Source organism: Aricia agestis, chromosome 2, assembly GCF_905147365.1.
Source record: "Aricia agestis chromosome 2, ilAriAges1.1, whole genome shotgun sequence".
NCBI lineage: Eukaryota > Metazoa > Arthropoda > Insecta > Lepidoptera > Lycaenidae > Aricia > Aricia agestis.
Genome location: NC_056407.1, coordinates 18,451,131 through 18,474,137, shown reverse-complemented (window position 1 = coordinate 18,474,137; position 23,007 = coordinate 18,451,131). Strand labels below are relative to the sequence as shown.

The following is a 23,007-nucleotide window of genomic DNA, read 5'->3' as shown; positions in this document are numbered from 1 at the left end:
TAGCGCCGAAATTAACAAAAAAAAATCCTATGTCCTTTCCCGTCTCTCAAAGTATCTTCGTACCAAACTTCAATTGAATCAGTTCAGTCGTTTAAGCGTGAAGAGGTAACAGACGGACAGATAGACACACTTTCGCATCTATGATATGGTGTAGCTTTGTGATTTGATTGAACACACAAAGTAGGGGCCAGGTGCGATGTCAGTACACAGTATCATGTAAATTATTGTAGTCACAATCGCGGGATTGTGAGGACTGAGCCAGCTGTGAGCTGGGTGAGGTGACGTCACGTCACACGCCGTGCCTCGGTTTCAGTAATCAGTATTCAGTAGCCCGGCCGAGTTAGGCTGCGTTTCCATCGGAGCTGGAGCTGAGCTAAGCTGCGTTGCGACTTGCGAGGAATGTGTTTTTAAGAACCAATAAAAACGCTTAATTTGCCTGGCCTTGTTTCAGCGCAACGATTCTATTGGTTCTTGTAAAACACATTCCTCGCAACGAAGCTTAGCTCATCTCCGGTGAAAACGCACCCTTATTGTTGCCGACTCGCCGTGTCGCTAAACACACAATAATTATTATATTATATGCCTTCATCACACCTACCGAGTAGAGAGGCGATACAGTGCCCTTGGCCGAGCACTCGGTATGTTTTATATGGATGTGCTCGGCCGAGGACACTGTCCAGTGTCCTGCCACTATAGTCGGTAAGTACATAATCAGACCCATGCAATTCTCCATTCCCCGCTGAAACGAGGAAGTAAACGAAATTACGGGAACAAAGAACGCAATCCGTGAGCTCCGACCGAGTGCCCTCGGAAACTATGTACCCGATTTTAATACTATCTAGGACTAGTTTCAAATTAATTTCATTGTTTAGTTCCCTCCCAAACAAAGCACCATTAAAGTACGGCCGCAATCAAAACGGAATTATCCGAAAGTCGACGCGGAAAATTCAGCTAACTAGCGATCCAATTAGGTTCGCTATCGACCACTAATGGCGGTGCATAAAACTTCATATTTTCCGCGGTTTATAGTTGGGAGATAAGTTGGAAAATCCTCGTAATCATAGTTCACCTGGGGGGTTAGCACGGGTGGAAATCATTACCTATAATATCGGTCGTTTCAGACTTTTTCCAGTGTTGAAGATTGATGGACACGCCTTTTGCTCGGCGAGACCGGAACTACCTATATTACGACCGTCGTATACTAATATTATAACGCACACCCTGGAGGGAGGGGGAAAGGGTAGATCAAATTTAACTTTACTTTGTAACCTACATATCCTGATAGATAAAAGTCCGATAAAAGTCCTACATTATTTCTGCCAAATATTCCATACTTTGAGTATGGAATTTAATTGAACTAGCAAGCTTATAATTATTGTTTTAGCTATGAAATTGGAACTTGGTTCATGGGCAAGGGCGTCGCCAAGGGGGGGCAGGGAGGGGCAGCTGCCCCCCCCCCTAGAGATTCTAAAAAGTTGCCAAATATAATGCAAACAACGACCACTATAATATTAAAATCTGGTAATAGATGTAAGGCTCGTAGTAGAAGTGAAAAGCTTTATTTGCTGTCGAATTTACCAACAATTCATACATTCTTTTCTCATTCATAGAGAATGAGAAAAGTATGAATTGTAGTAGGTAAAGTCAACTTGCCCCCCCCTGCGCCATCGGCTGGCGACGCCCTTGTTCATGGGTGACATACAGTACAAATATTAAAGGTTGTGGTCATAAAGTTATTTTAACATGAATATGTAGACCTATTAAATTAATCATTACATGTAATTAAAAGTCATTACGAATATTTGAGTGACTCAGGCCACTCGTGTTGATTGCAATAATTATAATGGATGCACATAATATAAAGCCTTCACAAGTTGACGATATAATAAATACTTTAGCGTATAGTTGATGAATGATTAAAAATTTAAAGCACCATTAAAACTAATTTCTAATGACGAAGGGCCTTGATTCTCGAATCTCGATTGGTTTTATCGTATGAAACTCGTAATACAATACTCGATTGGCCATCGTCGTAACTGTGTCGACCGTTACTCGCTGGAAGCCATCGCCTGACCCTCGCGCTAGTCAGAACTCGGAACGACCACATGTGACCCCATAAACATGTATCCGCCTATGTAAGATGTGCCTTGAGAAATATGCGCGTTGTACTAAAATTCCTATGCATACAGGAACCGTACATTTTTCTGGCACAAAAACTATGCCAAATGCTTTTAGAGGACTCAAAGTATCTTCATGTCCAAATTTTTTTTCTACGGACGCTTCACACCACGTCAGTCTGGCCCCGTGCTAAGTACCTGAAGGACTTGTGTGGACCAGACAACGGAAATATATTTATTATTTAATACTTTTCGAGTCGAGCCGGCCCATTCGTGCCGAAGCATGGCTCTCCCACGTATAAAATCTACCAACAGCCTACCAACTTAGCCTCAGAGGTCGTCGTTTCGATCAAACAAAGAGCGGCAAAAGAACGACGTATAAATGTACAATGAAGACTAGCACATTTACAATAGGCATTATTATGCACAATTTCAATCCAATTCAATAATAATATTGAATTGTCAATATTACATAACATTTATTGCCTACAACCCGCCCAAAATTAGAGCTCTTTTACTACTTAAGTCTGCTTATTAGTTACCAATGTCTAGTCTCTGGTTACCAGTCGTAAAATGGAAAACTTCCAAGATGCTCCTTTACATCATCAGTACAGTTATTAGTTACGACGTAACTTGTTCTTGTTACTTCAACTTATCCGGTTTTACTGGCACACAATACTTTTATTAGGTACTATGCTCTTGATGATTGGAAGACTTTCACAAACATCGTAAAATCTCTTCCCAGATAATAAACGAAAGCCAAAAACGGTTCTCATTTTGATGAAAATATTAATTTCGTTCCTCCCGACAAAAATTATGAAGCTTCTAATTTAGGGATTATTATAATCTCCATGCTAAGTATAAAGTTTAATTGGCAATTTTCGTTTCGTGTAACTAGGAATTCGTTTTATTTCTTATATATTTTTGAATATTGAAACTTACACGGTGAATAAGCAATGTAGTCTTGTTCTCTTTCGACCGATAGACAAGGACCAAACATTTTGTCCATTGTCTGAATATATGAGTTTCTAAAATAGGATGCACTTTTAAACCAGTTTGATTGTGGCTCAGAAACGTTTTTTTATGCCGTTCGCTAATGCCAAGGTCCATGTTCTGCGCTCATTTGCTGCACAAAGCCTGCACAAACACTACACTTGTGGAAATGTAAAAACTAAAAAGCTGTCCCTTACATCGCCTGTATTTCAGTGTGGAGAATAGAGATAGTTGACGCTGTTTACGAGATTTCTCTCTTCGTCAAATGAAAATAAGCCTTTCTGTAAATATAATATGGCTCAATCGCACCGAAACGAGATGGTATGATAGAATTTAAAATGTCAAATGGCGTCACGCTATTTGACATTTCAATTTTGTATTGATTTTATGAATCGCATCGTATCGAAACAGAAGTAAGAGAGAGCTCTTAGGTACTTCTGTTTCAATGCGAATTAATCTTCAGGTACCTAGCTTCAAAGTATTTTAATTACAAGCTATTTGACCGAGCTTTGCTCGGTATTCGATAAAACACGAATAAAATGACATTTCCTAAAAATGATTTCTTGCTAGATCGATTTATCGCCCCCGAAACCCCCTAATCCCATATATACTAAATTTCATGAAAATCGTTGGAGCCAATTCCGAGATTTCAATTATATAATATATTATATATACTTATTATATATATCTCTATTCTCTAGTAAAGACCCTGTTGTCTGTCTAAAGATACGCGTTGATTGTTTGACAGTAAATTATCTTGATGTGTTATCGTGAAATGTGATGACGTCATCATCTGTCATAAGTCATAACACAACTCGGAGAAAGTAATTCGGATCTGGGCCAACCATTACCGCTCTCCCCTCTCTTTCCTTCTCTCTCGGCTCCTAATTAATTCGCTTCATATTTTTCACACGAATTTGTTGTAATTTTCAATGAATCAATGTCTCGCTTTTGTTTTTTCCTAAATGGTAATTTGTTTGAGTAATTGTTGACATTTGACGAATAATTGCCGGCCATTTAACGGCTACCTGCCACCGAAGTACGCACACGTTGTGACATGGACAGTGCAGCGGGAAGGGTCGCATTTTTATGACCCATACAATATGTCCTATCAAGTATTTGGTCATAAAAATATATGGAAAACTTGGCTCGCCCCGCTGCGATGTACAATGTGCGAATACCTTTAGTGTGATTTCCACGGAAACAAATTTAGAATAACAAAAGTTACCATTAAAATAACTGTATTGTTTAAGCGCTCAGTAACTATAAATTGTTAATACCAGAGGGACTTAAAATCTAGGAAACTATCTAAGTGTGTCTGGACAAAGAACTTTTCTTTGTCTGGCTTAACTCGTATTGAACAAAGCAATTCGTCCTGAAATTGTCCTTGTGTTGTGTTGTGCAAGCTCGTGTAAAATTTTGTGTTATAATATTTACTAGATGACTCGGTGAACTTCGTATTACTCCCATCCTAATATAAATCTTTCCTGGATTTCCAAGAATATTTCAAGATTTAAATTAACCAAATCGGTTTAGTCGTTCTCGAATTTTATTTCCTACATAGAAGTTTATACGGTAAAAATAACGTTGAAAATTTTATTGAACAAAATAATAATTTAAAAGTCTCATAGCCGAAAAATTACAACAGAATTTCTGACTATTCGATGGCGCTTCCTGTAAAATGGACACAGTAAATACTTTCATACAGATATGAATGTGTTTCTGCGCTTGTGACATTTTATGGCGTATAAAGACGAAACACGGGCAGGCGCCGTTTTTAACACTTATTCGGTGTATTTCGAGTGTGATCCAGGAGCCCGATTCTCAAGTGTAGAAAGCTCACACTCCTGCGTGTGAGAAAGCATGTGCGCAACATATTGTCTCACTCGAAGAAGAATGAGACGGCATGCGTTCGAAGCGACGTTCGAGGCTTGAAAATCGGGTGCTTGGTGCTTTCCCAATTCTCGGTTTACAACGCGGTTTATCGCAACTTTAAAGGCGCGGCATAATGTTTGTCTTTAAAATGGAAGTGGCATTTTCACAAAACATCCCCTTTACATGTACCTACCTTTAATGTCATGTGAGTGTTCAAGACATACAATTACGGGAATATGTAATAGAGTAAGAGCCAGCGACAGCCAGTCTTTCAACATTTTATAAAAGCTGAAAGTTTTCCTGTGTCCCCTCTAGACGTAAAAAAGACCTGAAACTATGGAGTTTCGGTTTACTTCGGGAGTTTTCAGCTCTAAGGGTCTACCCCATCGATAAAGTATAAAGCTTAATTTTTATCTTATTTTTCGGGATAACTGTAGGAATCTCGTCTTCCACTGCTGGTCATTTTTAACTGTCGCTTTTTTGCCAGACAATCGGGCTGTCGCTGGCTCTTAAGCCATAACGTAGCGTCATGGAAGCCTTTGATCTTTGTACGAGTGTCGAAAACGATATAAAGGCCTAATTGATGTTATTAATTTTATTATATGCCGGGAGCGAGAAGCTTTAAATGTGATTATATTTAATTAGCAAATTAATTAAAGGGTTACGTACTAGGGGTTCACTTAAAACCTTATATCAAATATTCGGCAGAATATTAAGAATTCTCAGAACAAGTACCAACTAGGAACTGATAAAAAATAATTACCTAACAATTTCAGAAACAATAATTAAAAACGAAAGTCGCTAATTAAAAGACTTAAATGAAGATACACATCAGACTAATGGAGTTTTTTTTATCTTTTAGTTATCAATTTCGTTAATTTTGCATTAAAATGGTTAATGCGTTGGATAAAATAAAAGCTAGATGTAAAAAGTAGATATTATGTAGTCTTTTGTCCTTACTTCATCAACGGATAGTTTTTGTTAAATTTTTTAACTGGACTACAATATACATAATATTATGTACTATACTGTTTTAATTTTTAGGGTTCCGTACCTCAAAAGGAAAAAACGGAACCCTTATAGGATCACTTTGTTGTCCGTCTGTCCGTCCGTCCGTCTGTCAAGACCCTTTTTCTCAGGAACGCGTGGAGGTATGAAGCTGAAATTTATATCAATTACTCAGGTCTACTGTCCCTTGAAGCTGTGAAAAAATCAAACTTCTAAGCCAACGCAATCAAAAGATACAGCCGTTTATGCCGCAAATTTTCGACACTTGCAAGGGAATCAAAACCTACAGGGTGCTTCCCGTGAACTCAGAATCTTGAAATTTGGTACGAAGCAACGTCTTATAGCATAGATAAAGGAAAAATTACGAAAACCATAAATTTTTAGTTACATCACATAATATATTTTTTTTTAATAATTTTAAACTTACTACCCATTTCCTCATAAACTCGTAGAGGTATTAAATTGAAATTCATACCAAATACTCAGGTCTATAATCAAATTGCCCAAGGCCACATTGATTCCCCTACACTACTATCCAAAATCCTCATAAATATACCTAGTAGAACTTTTAGAAAACCCAAACTTCTTTATGTACCGGTTACTACCACTAATTATAAGTCCAACTCTTTCTTCATTAGATCCGCAAATAATCTAAATAAATTGTGTGATAAACTTGACTTAGACCTATTCAACGACAAACCTGATAAAATTAAAAAGAAAATTACAGATTACTGGTTCGCAAGCGATTCTCATCTAGACGTCTAGTACTTATAGGAAATAAAACAGATAAAATTTTCCAGTACTGTATTTATATAATTTATTATATTTTATATTTTTAATTATTCATTGATGTATCTTTTGTCTTTTATTTTTCTATATTTCACTAATTGTCTCTTTATGATTATATTCTATTATTTTTCTTTTGTTTAACAAGCTTTCTTTAAATATTAACTAGAATCTTATATGTGAAAACATGTTAATGGTTTCCTTGTAAAATTTTTAGATACTTACACTACCTTTGTTATGTAACTGTTTGTTTTCCAAATAAAATAAAATAAAATAAAAATAAAATAATACCTTTAAGCTGTCGGAACCCTCGGTGCGCGAGTCCGACTCGCACTTGGCCGGTTTTTTTTATTTTAATGTCATCAATTCATCATCAAACAACCTTAAAATCCTTAAGGGCGCGTACAGACTTCAGACGTGCGCGTTTTTCTGCGCGCGCGGATTCATCGTCGCAGGTTTACAGAAACGCTGCAGCAAAAAACGCACATGACTGAACGCGCCCTTTAAAAGCTTATGTGCCCCTCAGTTTGTTCATTTTTATGAGCTACGAAATAAACAAGTCCTCCAATTTACACATGCACAAAAAAAAAAAAAACTCCATAATAGACGGTGTTATATTTCACGAAGTATCAATACGGTGGAGTCGTGGCTCGAGTGTCCGCCCGCATGCTCCCACGGTGTACGTGGCCACTTGTGGCACTTGTGGCATTACCAATTCATAACATGTGTCCACGCCACATCCAACAAAACAATTTGTTACTAATTACACCGTTATACAGATTATGTACTGGATTAACGTTGGGGTTGGAGTAATTTCAAACCTTACTAATATTAATGTGTTTGTACGTTACCTCTTGACGCTTGTATGGCTGAAAAGATGTAGATGCGGTATGTAGATAGTTAGATACTGTGAAAGACAAAAAAGGACAAAGAATAGTTTTTGTTGCAAATGTACGGTTCCCGCGCGAATCACGTTGAACGAATTTCGCGGCTGTTTATTAATTTTATCTAGTTTCATCATACGTCTGCTAACTGCTTAGTGCCCAGTTTCAACTGAAGAATGAAGATGTACCATCGAGGAAATTGATTCCTATGCAGTTGACAGATCTACGTCATGTGGGCTTATGTCAATTCAATGTTATAGTTTGTGCGTTCTAAGATGATATGGGTGACAGTTTTCATGTTCCTTGCTACGGGTTTTTTTTACAAGAAAACAAAAAAAAAAACAAAATTTAATAAATTATATTCCATCTACAAAAACAAATGTTTCCTATAATTTTAAATGAATAAAAATGAAAAGATGCTAAATGCTAACTTATTAATAAAAATTATAAATATTAACTGTGAAATAGGAGTATTGCAATTCCTTTACGAAGTGATTCGATATTTTTAAACTATCGATTAATTTTTGTTAGGTAACTTCCCAACTATTGTCAATTATTATGTGTTACGCATATCATCATAAAACGTAAAAACTATAATTATTGTTATCGGTCAAATGGGTTTGACTTAAGGCGACGCCTTGATAATTTGACTGCAGCGATATTCATTTTTCTCAACAATGACTAAAGCTAAGAAATTAAAGTTCATTGTCAGTATTCATCATGTCTTTATCTTTGAATTACCCATAGCATAACACGATTTTTCAACATTTATAACACAGAATAATAAATCGAAAAGACCTCTATAAAAACAGGGATTCTAATTTGGCCGACAGAGGAGAGTGATTTAAGCTTCGAAAATTTGTACATAGATTAGTTCAAGCATACACTATAATTTGCCCATAGCTTATATGAAATATATTTATGGTTTTTAAATTACGCGACAAAAGCCATTTTGTCACTTACGCCCTTTCCATTTTTTGTTTTTATGAGAGGCCGGCCCGGCCTCTCATAGAAAACGAGCGATCTAAAACATATCCAAAACCAAAAGATTTTTTACTTTAACGCGGCGTCACCTTAACATGACCAAATTACTTAGATCCGCCATCTGCCTAGGAATCAACTGCTCTGATAGTGCTAGCGCTTTTGGCTAGCGACAAAATATTTAAACCAATCAGCAACATTGTTGAAATTGAATAAATATTAATAACTCCTGTCAAAAATCCTCAGAAACCGGACATAACACGGTGCCTTTGTTTACGAATTTTATTTTTTTGTGTTAAAACACGAAATTCTTTGTTCTATATCAGAATTATTATTGTTTGAAAATATGAAACTTTTTTCAATCCGTTAAAAATTGATTCTGGACTCAAAGGACAGCGTATTTAAGTATTAATTATATTTTTTAAAGATTGTTCACACGGTAAAATTATCTATATATGTATATAAGTGAATATAACACAAAAAAAAAAATACATTCTGGACGCAATAAATGAAAGCCTATATTAATTTAAATACTTTTATTAGATTGCAACGGAGTCGCGATTGTAATGTAATGGCTCCCGTCAATGGTGGTTGTGGAGGAGTAACGCCAAGTTTTTAGAGTGTAGAGACTAGAGACCATCTTAAGACACAGCATACAGGCGTCATACCATAAGAAAAAATTAAATTAAATTCCCATGACGAATGTTAAACTGTGATTAATTCGGAATTCCAGTAACGCAATGTCTAAAATGTTTAACGCAACATAATGTTTAGTTTGCGCAAACCCCGCCGCCCGCCGCCCGCCGCCCCGGCCCGCGCCGGTATTCGGTAATGACAAAGCTTTCACTTCTCGTGTTAACTTTTAACTCGGGGAAAATGTTGAATAACCTGCACCTGCTCTCGTGTCAAACAACCACGTACTTTTCACTTATAAAATCTTTCTTCATTTTATTTTTAACTGACTTCAAAAAACGAAATTTTTAATTCGACACATTATGTAATATTATTTATGTATTATATAAACTACGGTGTTTAAAGCTTAACAAACATAGCGCTTGCTACATTTTCCGTGAAGTAGCAATATTTCCTTTTTCGTGGTTTACTAACTCTACTTTAAGTTGTACTCAAAGTTGTTACTCAAATAATGTGCCAAAAGTACTATACCACAAACATAGAATTCAAACCTCTTTAAAAATAATATTTGAACTACATTTAGTAACTAAATATATTGTATCAATAATTAGATACTTACTATAATTATTACTCTACTTTCTGATGTGTCCGCACCGGAATTTTAATGGCAGTCAGTACTTGGCTTAAAAGCTATCAATAAATTATTTTTTAATGTCTTTCAACGGCAATAGCATGTTGTAGAAGTGTTATTATGTTTTGTAGTACACAGTCCACTCCTATTTCGACGACACATTTTTCTAGTTTATAATATGTGTTAATATGTGTTACCTACATTTATTATTTATGTTCAAAATTATAGCCGTTTATACCCTAATTATTTTTTGTTTAAGTAATCCCTTAGTATTCAGGCCTTGGAGGTGAAATTCAAAAGAAACTGTAATTGCTAATACTCTATCATCGAATGGGTGTTGGAAGTTGGAACAAACGACTATTTATTATATTCTTGATCGTTGATACCTATTGAACCTGTATACAAATAAAAATCAGCCAAGTGCGAGTCGGACTCTCGCACGAAGGGTTCCGTACCGAATTACCGATACAGAGCAAAAATTGGCTAAAAATTGTGTTTTTTGTATGGGATTAAAAATTTTAAATTTTTATGTCTGGGCTCTTGAATTTTTATTTCATTTTAATATTATTATTAAATATTAAAGTACATATATAACTAAAGAATGTGTGAAAAATTCAAGTGCCTACCTTTTGCCATTATTGATATAGATCGAAAAAGGCCGAAAAAATCACATTTGTTGTATGGGAGCCCCCCTTAAATATGAATTTTATTTTGTTTTCAGTATTTGTTGTTATAACGGCAACAGATATACACAATCCGTGAAATTTTCAGAAGTCTAGCTATAGCGGTTCTTGAGATACAGCCTGGAGACAGACAGACAACGAAGTCTTAGTAATAGGGTCCCGTTTTTACCCTTTGGGTACGGAACCCTAAAAAATGTGGCGCCCAGTCTAGAAATCTAGATACTCAAACGCGCAAAGAAATACTAGGCTGTGACGCGGACACTGCCTGCGCCACTTAGTGTTTTGTGCTGTTAAGTTTACCTAGAAGCGAGGAGCCTGCTTGGAATCTAAAACAGTATGTTCGCATATTGGACAAACTCTTAACTGGGCTTGGGCCTTTATGATACCTACTTAAAAATTCAGGCTACTATAGAATATTTTCCTTACTGACTACGTCTTTGTTTGTTGGGAATCGTCGTTTTCCATTTACACGTGGACTTAGTACTAATCTCAAAAGTGATTTATTCTGTTTTCCCTATAAATAATTAGAGAAAAAAAATCCAGAACATTGTTTACTCTAACAAATATTTCTGATTGCTTATTGATAATAAATATGAATTTGAGGCTGTAATACCACCTATAAATTGAACTAATGGGAAAATATATAGTCCGTGGACTAGATATTTCGACAAAATTATCCTCAATTGTATCTAGCAGTTCGTCATTATAGGCTGGTTTTATCGTTAAGCGTTTCGGCAGCGCCGTCGGAGCGCCGCGCGTTCGAAGATGTATGGGGGTAGTAGTAGCGTTTTAAAGTCGCGCGCTTGAGCAGCGCCGTTCGTCCATACGTTTGTTACAGCTTTGAACGCGCGCGCTCCAACGGCGCTGCGAAACGCATAACTATAAAACCAGCCTTAAAAAATGTCGCAGTTATTATCTTTTGTTTTATTAGTATTATTGGCGTATTTTATGGCCCGTTTATCCCTAAAACTGGTACTGAAAATGTAAACACATTTCCGAGTAATAAAAACAAAATTAACGTCGACGGTACCTTGTCTTCACGAACGGTAATGAACATAATCCACGGGTAGTAGTGCTTCTTGGTATACTTATACATATTCTCTAATACGACAAAGGAATCTACTAATGATTGTAATGCGTTAAAGCTGGATAGTTTTCTTTAACGCGGTAATCTTACGAATTACTCGTACTGGACTGATTTTTATGCTACTTGGTACACATATACAATATGAAGAAGTCCACAGGAAAGGACATCTAGGGCTATTTTTTGCAGGACCATGTAGGTCGCCACGGAATTATTTATTTACCTGGCTGGAGCCGTGCGAAACGCGGCTTCTATATCTTATATCTTTAAACGAGCAATTCTTGTATATATATATAATTGGAATCTCGGAATCGGCTCCAACGATTTTCGTGAAATTTAGTATATAGGGGGTTTCGGGGGCGAGTATTGATAATAAATAATATGCATTTGAGGCTGTTAAATACCACCTATAAATTTAACTAACGGGAAAATATAATGTAGTCCATGCTCTAGATATTTCGACAAATTTATTATCCTTAATTGTATCTACCAGTTCGTCATTATAAAAAATGTCGCAGTAATTTTTCAGCGCGTGATCAAAACAGCGCAGTCTATAAGATAGGCAAATAGTAATATCAAATATTTAAGAAAAGAGCTAGAGAATAGGTATTAAATAAAATTTGCCCATTTAAAAGGATTTTTAAAAATATCTATCCAGTATCCGTACTTAATTTGGAAATTCATTAAACCGGCCATGAGCAATATTATCGGTAATCCGTGGTAATTTTAAAGCTTCCTTATCCGAAAAATCCAAGAATTGAAACCACTTTCGAAGTAGCAGCAATGTTTAAGTCTGGAACATTTACAATCAGCACAGTTTATTTTCACAGTTTATGGAGGAAAACATCTGGAATCTAGATTTGTCTGTCGTTTACGTTATCAATCAGCGGGTAATGTATTCTGGATAGGATCGATCTGTTTGAACACCATCGGCTCGATATATAAGAAGGGGGTTAACGGTAAACAATCCGTTTCTCCTGAACGATGGATCTTCACCGATTGTACTAGAAAGAAATTGATTTATAGGCAGTTGGCGGGCCCACGAAATTGAGTCGAGTTAAAGTTATGTCAATTTAACGTTAGTCGTGTTCTGCCGCTTGACAATGCGACCAAATTACGTAGGTCCGCCAACTAGGAGTCAATTTCCCTGATTGTACCAGGAAATTGATGGAATATAGCAAGCTGGTACAAAATAGATGAGAATTTATTTACGTCACTTTTATGTAAAATAATCTGGGCGTGAATTACTTTGAAATTATAAATTAAAATATACTTATGAAGTTATGATAGTATAATGATGTGAAAATAGAAGCCTGTAATAATAAGAGATAATGAGTCAGTTTTTGTTAAAAAAACATAAAACCGGATGAAAGAAAACACTAATGTGTTTTAATATCGTACAATGTACATATGTACTATGTCATATTATTGTAATTAGTAATTACTTAACTCTAATTGACTCTATAACGTATTCATGTAATAACAACGACGGCCTAGCTGGATTCCAATTTAAAATAAGAAATTACTTATTATTATTATCGGATTTTCATACCGCGGTATTTAATGCAGGTTCTTTTTCTTTGTTTAAATCGATCGTTTTGATTTCATTGATTTGATTAATGCTATACAATTACATATTACAATGTTTATTAACAAATTGGTAACTATGCAGTACTAGTTAAATACCTACTACTAATTAGGTGGTAGGTGGTGTCTGTGGCATGCGGTTTTAAAAGCTAATTTGAAATGGTGACTTGCCCAAACCGCGATTTCAAATAAACAACATTTTTACTTTAAGTGTTATTTTGGTTACATTAATTTGGCGGTGCACCGAATTCACCATTCGATACATTTGAGCCAAATTGACGGCAGTCGACCGCAGGCTGCGCGCTACGTCCAGTGTCCACTAGCACAATGCCTGGTTAATGTTTATGTAATCCCAGTAACTTTCCGAAACGTCTGTCATTAGGGAAAAGCTGCATTTGAAGCTACGTCTACGGTTAACAAATACAAAAGTTGAATTCTACGTGGCTTTTGTTATCGTGTTACGTCTCAGACTGCAGCTTACTCCGTTTCCTCGGTCTGACGGCGCCTTCTACAATGGAGCCCAATTAAAATGGAGCAAAATACATTTCAGATAAAATACTACCCGAGATCTTGAACATAATCGAGACGTAGCGAGGAAATATGTTGCGACGGTTGTGTTCGAAAAGTGGCGGTAGCGCGTTGGCCGCACGTAGGCTACGGTCAATGACACGCGCGCGCGTGCCCGCGAGTAGAGGTACCAGAACGGGTTTTCGAAATAGGTTTTAGACCGGGCCCGTAAACACCCCCCCGCCCCGCCGCACCCCCGCCCTGCCCCGCGGCTTATCTCGGCCAGGCTCGAGACGTGTCACGATACTGCCCCAGCTCCGCCGCGCCGCCAGTCGAAGGTCGCAGCGTAACTGCTGAACAATTGTTACACATTAGCCATTTACTTTCACGCTTAGATCGGCTCTTGATTTCCACAATAGCTCAATGTTTTCGTACAATCCGGCGGACTCAATTCGGTCTAACGTAATCGCGTCTCAGAACTCCTTTTACTTTTTTATTTTCAAACAACGTAGGGAGTAAGGCATTACCAAAAATGCCTACCCTTTTGTATTTACCTAGACAACCATACGCACTAAGGTTCCTCAAAATAACTGTAATTTTACGACCACTGCACCGTCATAATATTATTATTTGTAACAATGAAGATAGAATGTGAAGGCGAAAGGGTCAAATATATGTTTATATTTCGCTAAATATTAGCTGAAGTAACAAGAACAAGCCTAAAAACTAATTAGTCTTCGTCCCATGTAAATTAGACAGCCTTACTCTACATTCTCTATACCTCTACTATAAATGAGTAACCAACCAGAACAATATTATACATATTTTGTTTTATCAACAAAGTCGTAGAAAATATCTATGGCAAAGAAAATCAAATGACGGGCTCTACAAATATATTCCAATGTTTGTGCACTCCTCTGAAAACTCTGCAGACCCACGCAGACTTCGAGCTGGAATTGCAAAGAGGACATTTGCACTTCCCTCTCTGTCTTTACAGCTATGATGAAGGAGAGGGAAGACACGTGTGTGCTTGAATGTGCGAACTTAAATAGCGGATTCAGAGCCTTCTGTTTGAACTTCTAGAGCCTGTACAGCTATAATTTTAGCATACTTCGCGCTTATTACTATCAGAGTAAGGTTCAATAGTGCTCATTTGTGGGTGGTACAATGATGTGACATCGATAGCCGTAGCCGATACGCCGGATGCAGTTTTTACTCTAGTAACGGTGAGTTCCTTTAAAACTGGGAACTTGTGAGTTGTGACAGCTTACTGGAATCAGAATTAAATATTTATGTGACATTTACTCACCCTTTGTGCTGTGCTTTGTTTCAAAATGTCGCGGTATTAAAGATGATTATATTAAATCACGCATAATATTTATAAAGTAAACTATAGTACTATCTAGAAATTAATTCATAGGCAGATGGCCCTTCGTTATTTGGTCGGGTTACGTAAAGCTCAGTCGTCAGATCACGAATCACGATTAACATTGACGTGAGGTAACGCGACCAAATAACGTTGGTCCGTCACCTGTCTTTGAATATATTTCTGTCGAAATCATTTTAAATCTTACAAACTTAAAATATTATAATATTTAGGATAATAATATTGTGAAAGGTCTATAACGTCTTGTAAATATTGAGATAATAACTAGGCGAATATATCTAGTGAGTGAGATTCAATTTAATATTAAATTTTAAACATTAACAGACAATTAATAATAGTATAGAATTTAATTAAAACTGAAATATCAGTCATGAAAATTTTATTTTGTCAGGGAGCTCAATAATTAATCACGATCGCGATAAATTACAATAGGTATTGTACTGATGAATGACTATTGTAGGAATCGTCATTAAAAATATGTAAAACAGCGCTCTTATTTCCGTGAGCAGCACTCAAGTAGGAGAATTTGTTTGGTATAATAACATTTAGTAAGGATAAGCAGAGCTCTCCATGCTGGGGCATCCCACCGAGGCCACTTAGACCTGTTGATGTGACCTAAAATTTTTATCACAGTTATTTGTACCAGAAAAGAACTACGTACGTATTTTGAATTCGTGTACCTAGTATTCATTAATTCATAATGTCAAAATGATAACGAGTTTTTATTATATGATTTAAATCACATCAATTAGTGATTATATTATTAATTTTGATCATTTGATTTCCTGCTAAAAGTGATCCATATGAAGACGCGGTGGACATGCATAATGCATATTATGAGGAGTCAGGAGTCAGGACCGACTTCTTGCCTGATCTTCGCCTATAGCTCATACGTCTCCCATGACAGAGAGAGTGTTCTTGTGAACTTGGGCACTATAAAATTGCTTTTGTTTTCAAGAAAACCAACCAACGTCACCCAAAGTGGTGTTACACTTTATTCTCTAGTTTATTACAATTCTGTATAATAAAAGGCACAACGAAGTCGCATTGGTAACTTACACTTTACAATATGAAGTTTTCTGTACTTCATACTCGCTTAGCGTGCAAGCGGTTGCGCTTTGAGTATTTGCATTTTGCTACAGTCTTGGCATATTAGAACAGCCTTTCCCAAAGTGGGCGATAACGCCCCCTTGGGGGTCTGAAGGTCTAAAGGGATTCGGTGTGGGACCCAGAAAAAAATGGGGGCGTTTTGTAGAGGCTTGGGGGGGGGGGTGATTTATTTCATCTGAATGCATTTTAAATTGAAACAAGGGGGGCGCTCTTTTCTCAAAGTGGGCAGTAGACAAAATAAGTTTGGGACCCCGCCCTGATATTAGAAGGCATTAAACCGACTTTATCATTACGTTTATATTTATTAAGAGGGTGACAGACGTGCGAGTAAGTACGCGGACTTATGGCTCGACGATCTTAATCGCCTGTGTGTCAGCAAAGAGCCGCGAGCCTGGGGGCATGGTAATCCAGTGTGACCGATTTTCGTGTGTCACCGACCGACGTAGTTCGCGAACTTAAAACCCGCGTACTTTAAGTTCGTTCGTCTATCAGGCACTTTATGAACGGAAAGCTCACTTTTTTTGACTACGGAGTAGTCGTGCTCACGGGCACTCGGCCAATGCCAAAATTTACGACTAGCTGAGCCGACTGCCGACGGTCGCTCGGGCGGCAAAAATGAAAAAAACAATATATTATTAAAACTGTCTGTAAAATGCATGCTCATTATTATTTATTGTGTGCTCTACAAAACGGAGAGGACATTTAAATGAATTAATTAATGGGTTTTATTGACATCTAATTTTGCTACTAGCTAGAGCATATTGTGATGTTTTATTCATATTATACAAATGAAGCAATTTCTAGACTAATATTAGATAAAGAATGTAAGTTGTTACAATATATTTATATAAAACTTTTTCTTTTATATCAATATGGAAACACGACATAAGTATGTATTGCTAATTTTCAAGCTAACAGGTAAAGAAGCTGTTGCTATCAAAGGACAAGCTATTTTAAATAAATAGAACTTCGTTACCTGAGCTTCCCAGTACACGGTACCTCCCCTGCCTGATAAGTCATTATGATTTCCCATTTATTTATTTTCTGGCTTGTTATTACATATTCTATCTATTTAAATATTAAATATGCTATTTTTAGGGTTCCGTACCTCAAAAGGAAAAAACGGAACCCTTATAGGATCACTTTGTTGTCCGTCTGTCCGTCCGTCCGTCTGTCAAGACCCTTTTTCTCAGGAACGCGTGGAGGTATGAATTTAAAAATTACTCAGGTCTACTGTCCCTTGAAGCTGTGAAAAAATCAAACTTCTAAGCCAACGCAATCAAAAGATACAGCCGTTTATGCCGCAAATTTTCGACATTTGCAAGGGAATCAAAACCTACAGGGTGCTTCCCGTGAACTCAGAATCTTGAAATTTGGTACGAAGCAACGTCTTATAGCATAGATAAAGGAAAAATTACGAAAACCATAAATTTTTAGTTACATCACATAATATATTTTTTTTAATAATTTTAAACTTACTACCCATTTCCTCATAAACGCGTAGAGGTATTAAATTGAAATTCATACCAAATACTCAGGTCTATAATACCTTTAAGCTGTCGGAACCCTCGGTGCGCGAGTCCGACTCGCACTTGGCCGGTTTTTTTATTTCATTAAAGAATTCGTAGATGTGCCATGTACGCTTATCGCATGTTATTATTGTTAAAAGTTGATCTAAAAACTATGATTGTTACAGCAGATTTTTTACACAAAAACCTTAAAAGTAAAACATTTAATATCATATTTTGTATCATCTTCTCTTGGGTTAGGCCGTCAGACGAAGTTAGGCTTGTTTAAGGGCACTGGATAAGGTCAATGTTAAAAAGTTCAGAGAAATTCGTTCATGAATCTCAACAGTATGACACCTCTGTATGTACACACGTTGTTCAAACATGGTTGCCCTATAAATAGACAAACGAATACAATGTACATTGGATTTGAAGGTAAACCGTAAACATTACTTTTAACAAAATTCGGGAGTCCGATATTAAACATCGTCGACCTGTCTAACTTCTGGGAAGTTCAGTAGACAAACATTTCTATTCGAGCTTCTCTAAATAGGTTTGTGGGTAGTTTCTGCTTAAACTTGAAATTAAGAGACTTACGTGGTTTGTAAAAACGCTTAGCGATGGCTAAGCAGGAGTTATTGACAGCCTATGGGAATACGGTGATTTGACGGTACGTTCGTTCAACAAAAAGGCCAGTGAACACTCCAAAACCTACGGTACGTACGTAACAAACGTAGCCTGCCGATGACTATGTGGACGGACTTTGGTCCGTCCACATAGTCATCGGCAGGCTACGTTTGTATTCATTTCTTATAGAAGCCTTCTAAACGGCCTTTCCCTAACTTAGCTGTCAATTGATCCTGCTTCGCCCAGACTTTGGCCAATTTTGCCATGAACATTTTTACTACCCTATGCTGCCCCAATGTTGGGAAAAACTCTCCTCCAAAGTCTGCCAATAATCTGGTCACTGGACTTAATTATTGACAGCCAACTTTTTTTGCAGTGTTCTTCGCGCGATGTGACGACGAGCAGCACGACGCGCGGGAGGGGGACGACCTGACGCTGCAGTGCCGGTTCGCGCTGGACGCGGGCGCGGGCGAGGCGCTCACCTACTACTGGGTGCGCGTCACCGCCAGCGGACACGAGAACGTCGCCATCGGGAACATCCCGCTGGAGAACAACTACCAGTGAGTACTGAGGCCGTAGCCAAAGTCCCTTTTGTTAAAAACGATGACGAAATTCGTTATCAAAATGTATGGGATTTGACATTAGTCTTCGCAAGCGTAATGTCATTTAGCGATGACTTATGTCAAACCGCATACATTTTGATAACGAATTTCGTCATCGTTTTTAACGAAAGATAAGTTGTCTAAGGGGCCTGATGGCCAATGTCCAGAAAATGTCCATTAATTTCAAATGTGCCGGACTTTTAAGCATCTAGTGAGTAATCAGAATTGAATTGGATCAACTTTGGAAAAGCATAACTAATTAGTTATTACATACCGTACTAATTACATAACTAGAAAGTATGTACATGGTACATACCAATTAACAACATATTTCGCCTTTTCTGCACATAGTCATTACTTCTCAATTAGATTCATCTTAAAACTTCACAGACTTCGAAAGTTATCGCTTCCCGGAGAATTGGAACACCTGAAAAACAATTTCAATTTAATAAGGTCGGTCGTCGTCTTAAGGGGATCAAATATTGAAGATCGATTCAAGAGTCTCGGGGCCGCAAGATGCACGGTGTGTTGTGCGCGCCGAGTGCAATTTACTCCGCCAACAATATCGCACGAACTTCGCGAAAGTTCCAGAAATACTTGATACTGTCTCGCCAATTACTCCTCCTGAAATGCTAAAATGTTAGCAACACAAACATTCGAACAATCTCAGTAAGAGTTGCGACTTCTTTGCTGTTTTAATTTGTAGAGTTAAATTATGTCATTAGGTAGGTTATTTACTGTTTTTACGAATCGCTTGACATTTATGTTAAGTTATATATTTTTACCCAAGGACAACTAAATTAGACGCTGTCTTTGTCCTTGCTTAGAATTTAGACAAGGATAGCATCATGATTCATGTTTCACCACTCGATTCAAAAGCTTTAAAGTAAGTTAGTTCTAAGAATATTGTGATTAGAAATATCGCGCCATTTGTAACGTATTAATATTGTAATGAAGGAGTCGTTAAACCTTGCGGTAACGGTCTAGTAGCCGCACATGTTCCCAGCGGTGTATTGTATACGAGCTGTATAATATCTAATCCTTTCACAATATAAATATATACAGTAGACCATCTTGGTATACGCGCATTTTGGCGTAATTTCGGATAACTTGAAGTAGCAAAATAATGCATCGCGTTTTTTTGTCTCTGGTGTTAAGTTTGTTCGATTTTAAGTAGAGTGCTCACGAGCGCATTCAGACCCGGCTGTCGCATAACAATTGAAAATCTATTGTGTCTGCGATCCCCACGATCAAGGTATTAATGAAGATTTTGGCATGAACTCCATAGGTTTTTTGTCAAACTCTTCATTTTAATGAATTAAAGTAATCATTAGTCTACTGTATGATGTTATGCTGTGCTTTTACTTTGAAATGATGGCGCTCATTGATGGCTCAGAAGTTTAATTACGTAGAAGTTGTAACGGTGTTCTAAACTATTCCTAGAGTTAATAAACAATGTTTTTACTTTTTGATTTTAGCACGTTATTTCGAAACATTTAGTAATTGGTTCATTTCAGTTTTACTTTTTACGTCATTTTAGTAACTGTTGTAATTTTACTTGCAGACTCTAATCTCTAGCCTTTTATAAATATTTACTACACTTTTTCTAGCGAAGAAACTTCTCTAGCGTATCAGAGAAAATTAACTACATGGGTTTGTCGTCAGTGTACATACATATTTGGTTAATAAGGGTCTGATTACACCTATCGAGTAGAGGCGAGACAGCGCCCTTGGCTGCGTAAGTAATTCGGGAAAGTGTAATTCGGCCATAATAGGTACTAGAGTATATGCACGTATATTATGACTCTAAGCACAGCTCTAAGTAAGATTTGGTCTTAATTTCATTTGTAACTCCTAACATGTTTTGATAATAACAGCTGTACCTCTATGATCTCCGTCTTAACGTAATTGGTAATTACCACAACACTCGTGTAAAATAAAATTCGGCGTGACATTTTATTTGGGAGAGTTATTTCACTTACAAAAACAGCGGGTAATTCGTTTATGTGTTCTTTTGTTTGATTATTCTGTCTGCCTCGACTCGATTATGTGAGTTCGTGGGACGCAATTGGAACTCGATCATTAACTTCCAATAACATTGTTGCGGACGACACGTGGAAAAACAACTTAAAGACTTCGGTGACCAATTTCGAGAAGTAAAGAAGTAGAATGATACGTTAAAATACTGAAACATTTCGGTTAAATACAATATAATTGTTGGCGACACGACAAACTCGGCCGGGCCGTGGTCGCCAGGTGGCAGAGCTGTGGACTGTATCTTGAGGGTGAAGGATGCCGGATGGAAGATTCCTGGAGAAGGAGGTGCAGGTTGAGGAGACGAGAAGGAAACACAGGCGGAAACTTGGTACTGCTTGGAGCGGAGTGTTGGTGGAGCAGGGCTTATGCATGCATCTGCTTGGCTTGTCGGATGTGAATGTCTATGCACCGAGAAAGTGCGTGTTTATATAGGTAATCTGTACCGTTAGAGCCCGTGGGGTTCTATCGGTTGTTGTCGAACGAATGCAGTCCGTTTATTGAAATATAAAATTTTACACATAATATGACATCAAATAGGATTCTTATAAGCTAATACAATGGTAAACAAACATTCTTATAAGATAAATTAACAATAAAATGTGTAAATAAAACTATGTAAAAGAGAGACAGCAATACAATTGTATGAGACGTACTACAACTACGAAAGAAAGGGACAGCAATAACAATTGTATGAAATACACTACGTTTCTGTGCGAAAGGGACAGCAATATTATAAAAATAAGACACAAGATAATACATTTTCCAATAGGAATTACTAATATGGAATCTTAAATCTAAGTGTAAATAAAACTTAAGCTATTATTTACAATAATATTAAAAAATATGTTTAATAAGATGTACGGAATTTTATTGCGCCGTACATTTTTGCTGATAAAGTATCCTTTGTCCTTTTCCTGAGTAATGGATTCACAAAGTGTCTACGTATCAATTTCAGTAACGGACAAACAGTCTGATACAATATTTTTACAAAGGGCATCAAAGTATTAAAAACACGTCTGTAAAACCTTGTATACCTGAAACGATAGCCCATTTTCATAAAAAACCATTCCTGAATATTATACCTTTACTTTTCGTATTACATCAAGTGAATGAAATTAAAATATCTATGAAAATATTTGCTAGTCGTATACTGTATAGTGAAGACCAGCCTGAAAAAAGTCTCAGGAATATAGAAAATCTATGGAGGACGGTAGAGGCCTATATTATGTCCCATAAACAAAGAATAAACCAGTTTTTATCTGTAAAAGCCTCTCTTTTTTAACGGATATTATAAATAATTGTTGTTGAACTGTCTAGGTCCTAGGACGTAGATCAAGTGCAATTAAAAACAAATACGTCCCTTTTCACGTTCGTAACGTCCATCACGGGCCAGCGTAAAGAGGCTGCCTTATAGGAATACCAGTAAACTAACTACATAAAGTAGCAATATGTCGATACGTTGAACGTTTTCATATCTCCCAGCAACACCTCATTTGTCAGTATAACAAATAGCTCGCTAAAGCTCATACTTTATACGCCGAACTGGCTCGGATATTCAATATTCGACAGGAAAAATTGAATTCAGCAGTTTCAAACGCTGGCCAATTAGTTAGTATTATAATAACGAGGTGTTACCGGCGATTAATCCGCTAAACATTCCCCCCGGGCATACTGTCATTTTCGATTTTAAAGGTTGAACAAGCGCAGTTCAAAATACATTCTATACATTTTGCACTTACTACAAACGTTCTTGACCTTTGTGTGCTCTTTGCACTTTAATAGTGTTCAAGTATCTTCCTTACGAATTCCTCTAATACTTACTTAGAATTTTGGGAACTCTTTTTTTGGCCGACCAACTTTCTTAATATTCCGTTTCACATCGTTGAAAGTTAAAAATAATATGTAGTCTGTCGTAATCTTTCCCCTTTCCCGGTGCATTAAAAAATGTTAATTGCAATACCGCATCA

General features: G+C 37.0%; 1 protein-coding gene and 1 long non-coding RNA gene across 2 annotated transcripts in view; one reads left to right on the top strand and one right to left on the bottom strand.

Moving 5' to 3' along the window:
• Positions 1 to 23,007, top strand: part of LOC121739822 (hemicentin-2) — a 115,646-nt gene that overhangs the window by 24,323 nt on the left and 68,316 nt on the right. Inside the window, exon 2 of the mRNA XM_042132403.1 lies at positions 18,778 to 18,961. Within this exon, the coding sequence (XP_041988337.1) occupies positions 18,778 to 18,961 (184 nt within the window). The remainder of the gene's footprint in view (positions 1 to 18,777; positions 18,962 to 23,007) is intronic.
• On the bottom strand, positions 455 to 19,806 carry LOC121739826. The gene is made up of 3 exons (XR_006037496.1): positions 19,797 to 19,806; positions 14,650 to 14,654; positions 455 to 540 (listed from the first exon to the last, which is right to left on the bottom strand). It is a non-coding gene; the product is annotated as an uncharacterized LOC121739826 (long non-coding RNA).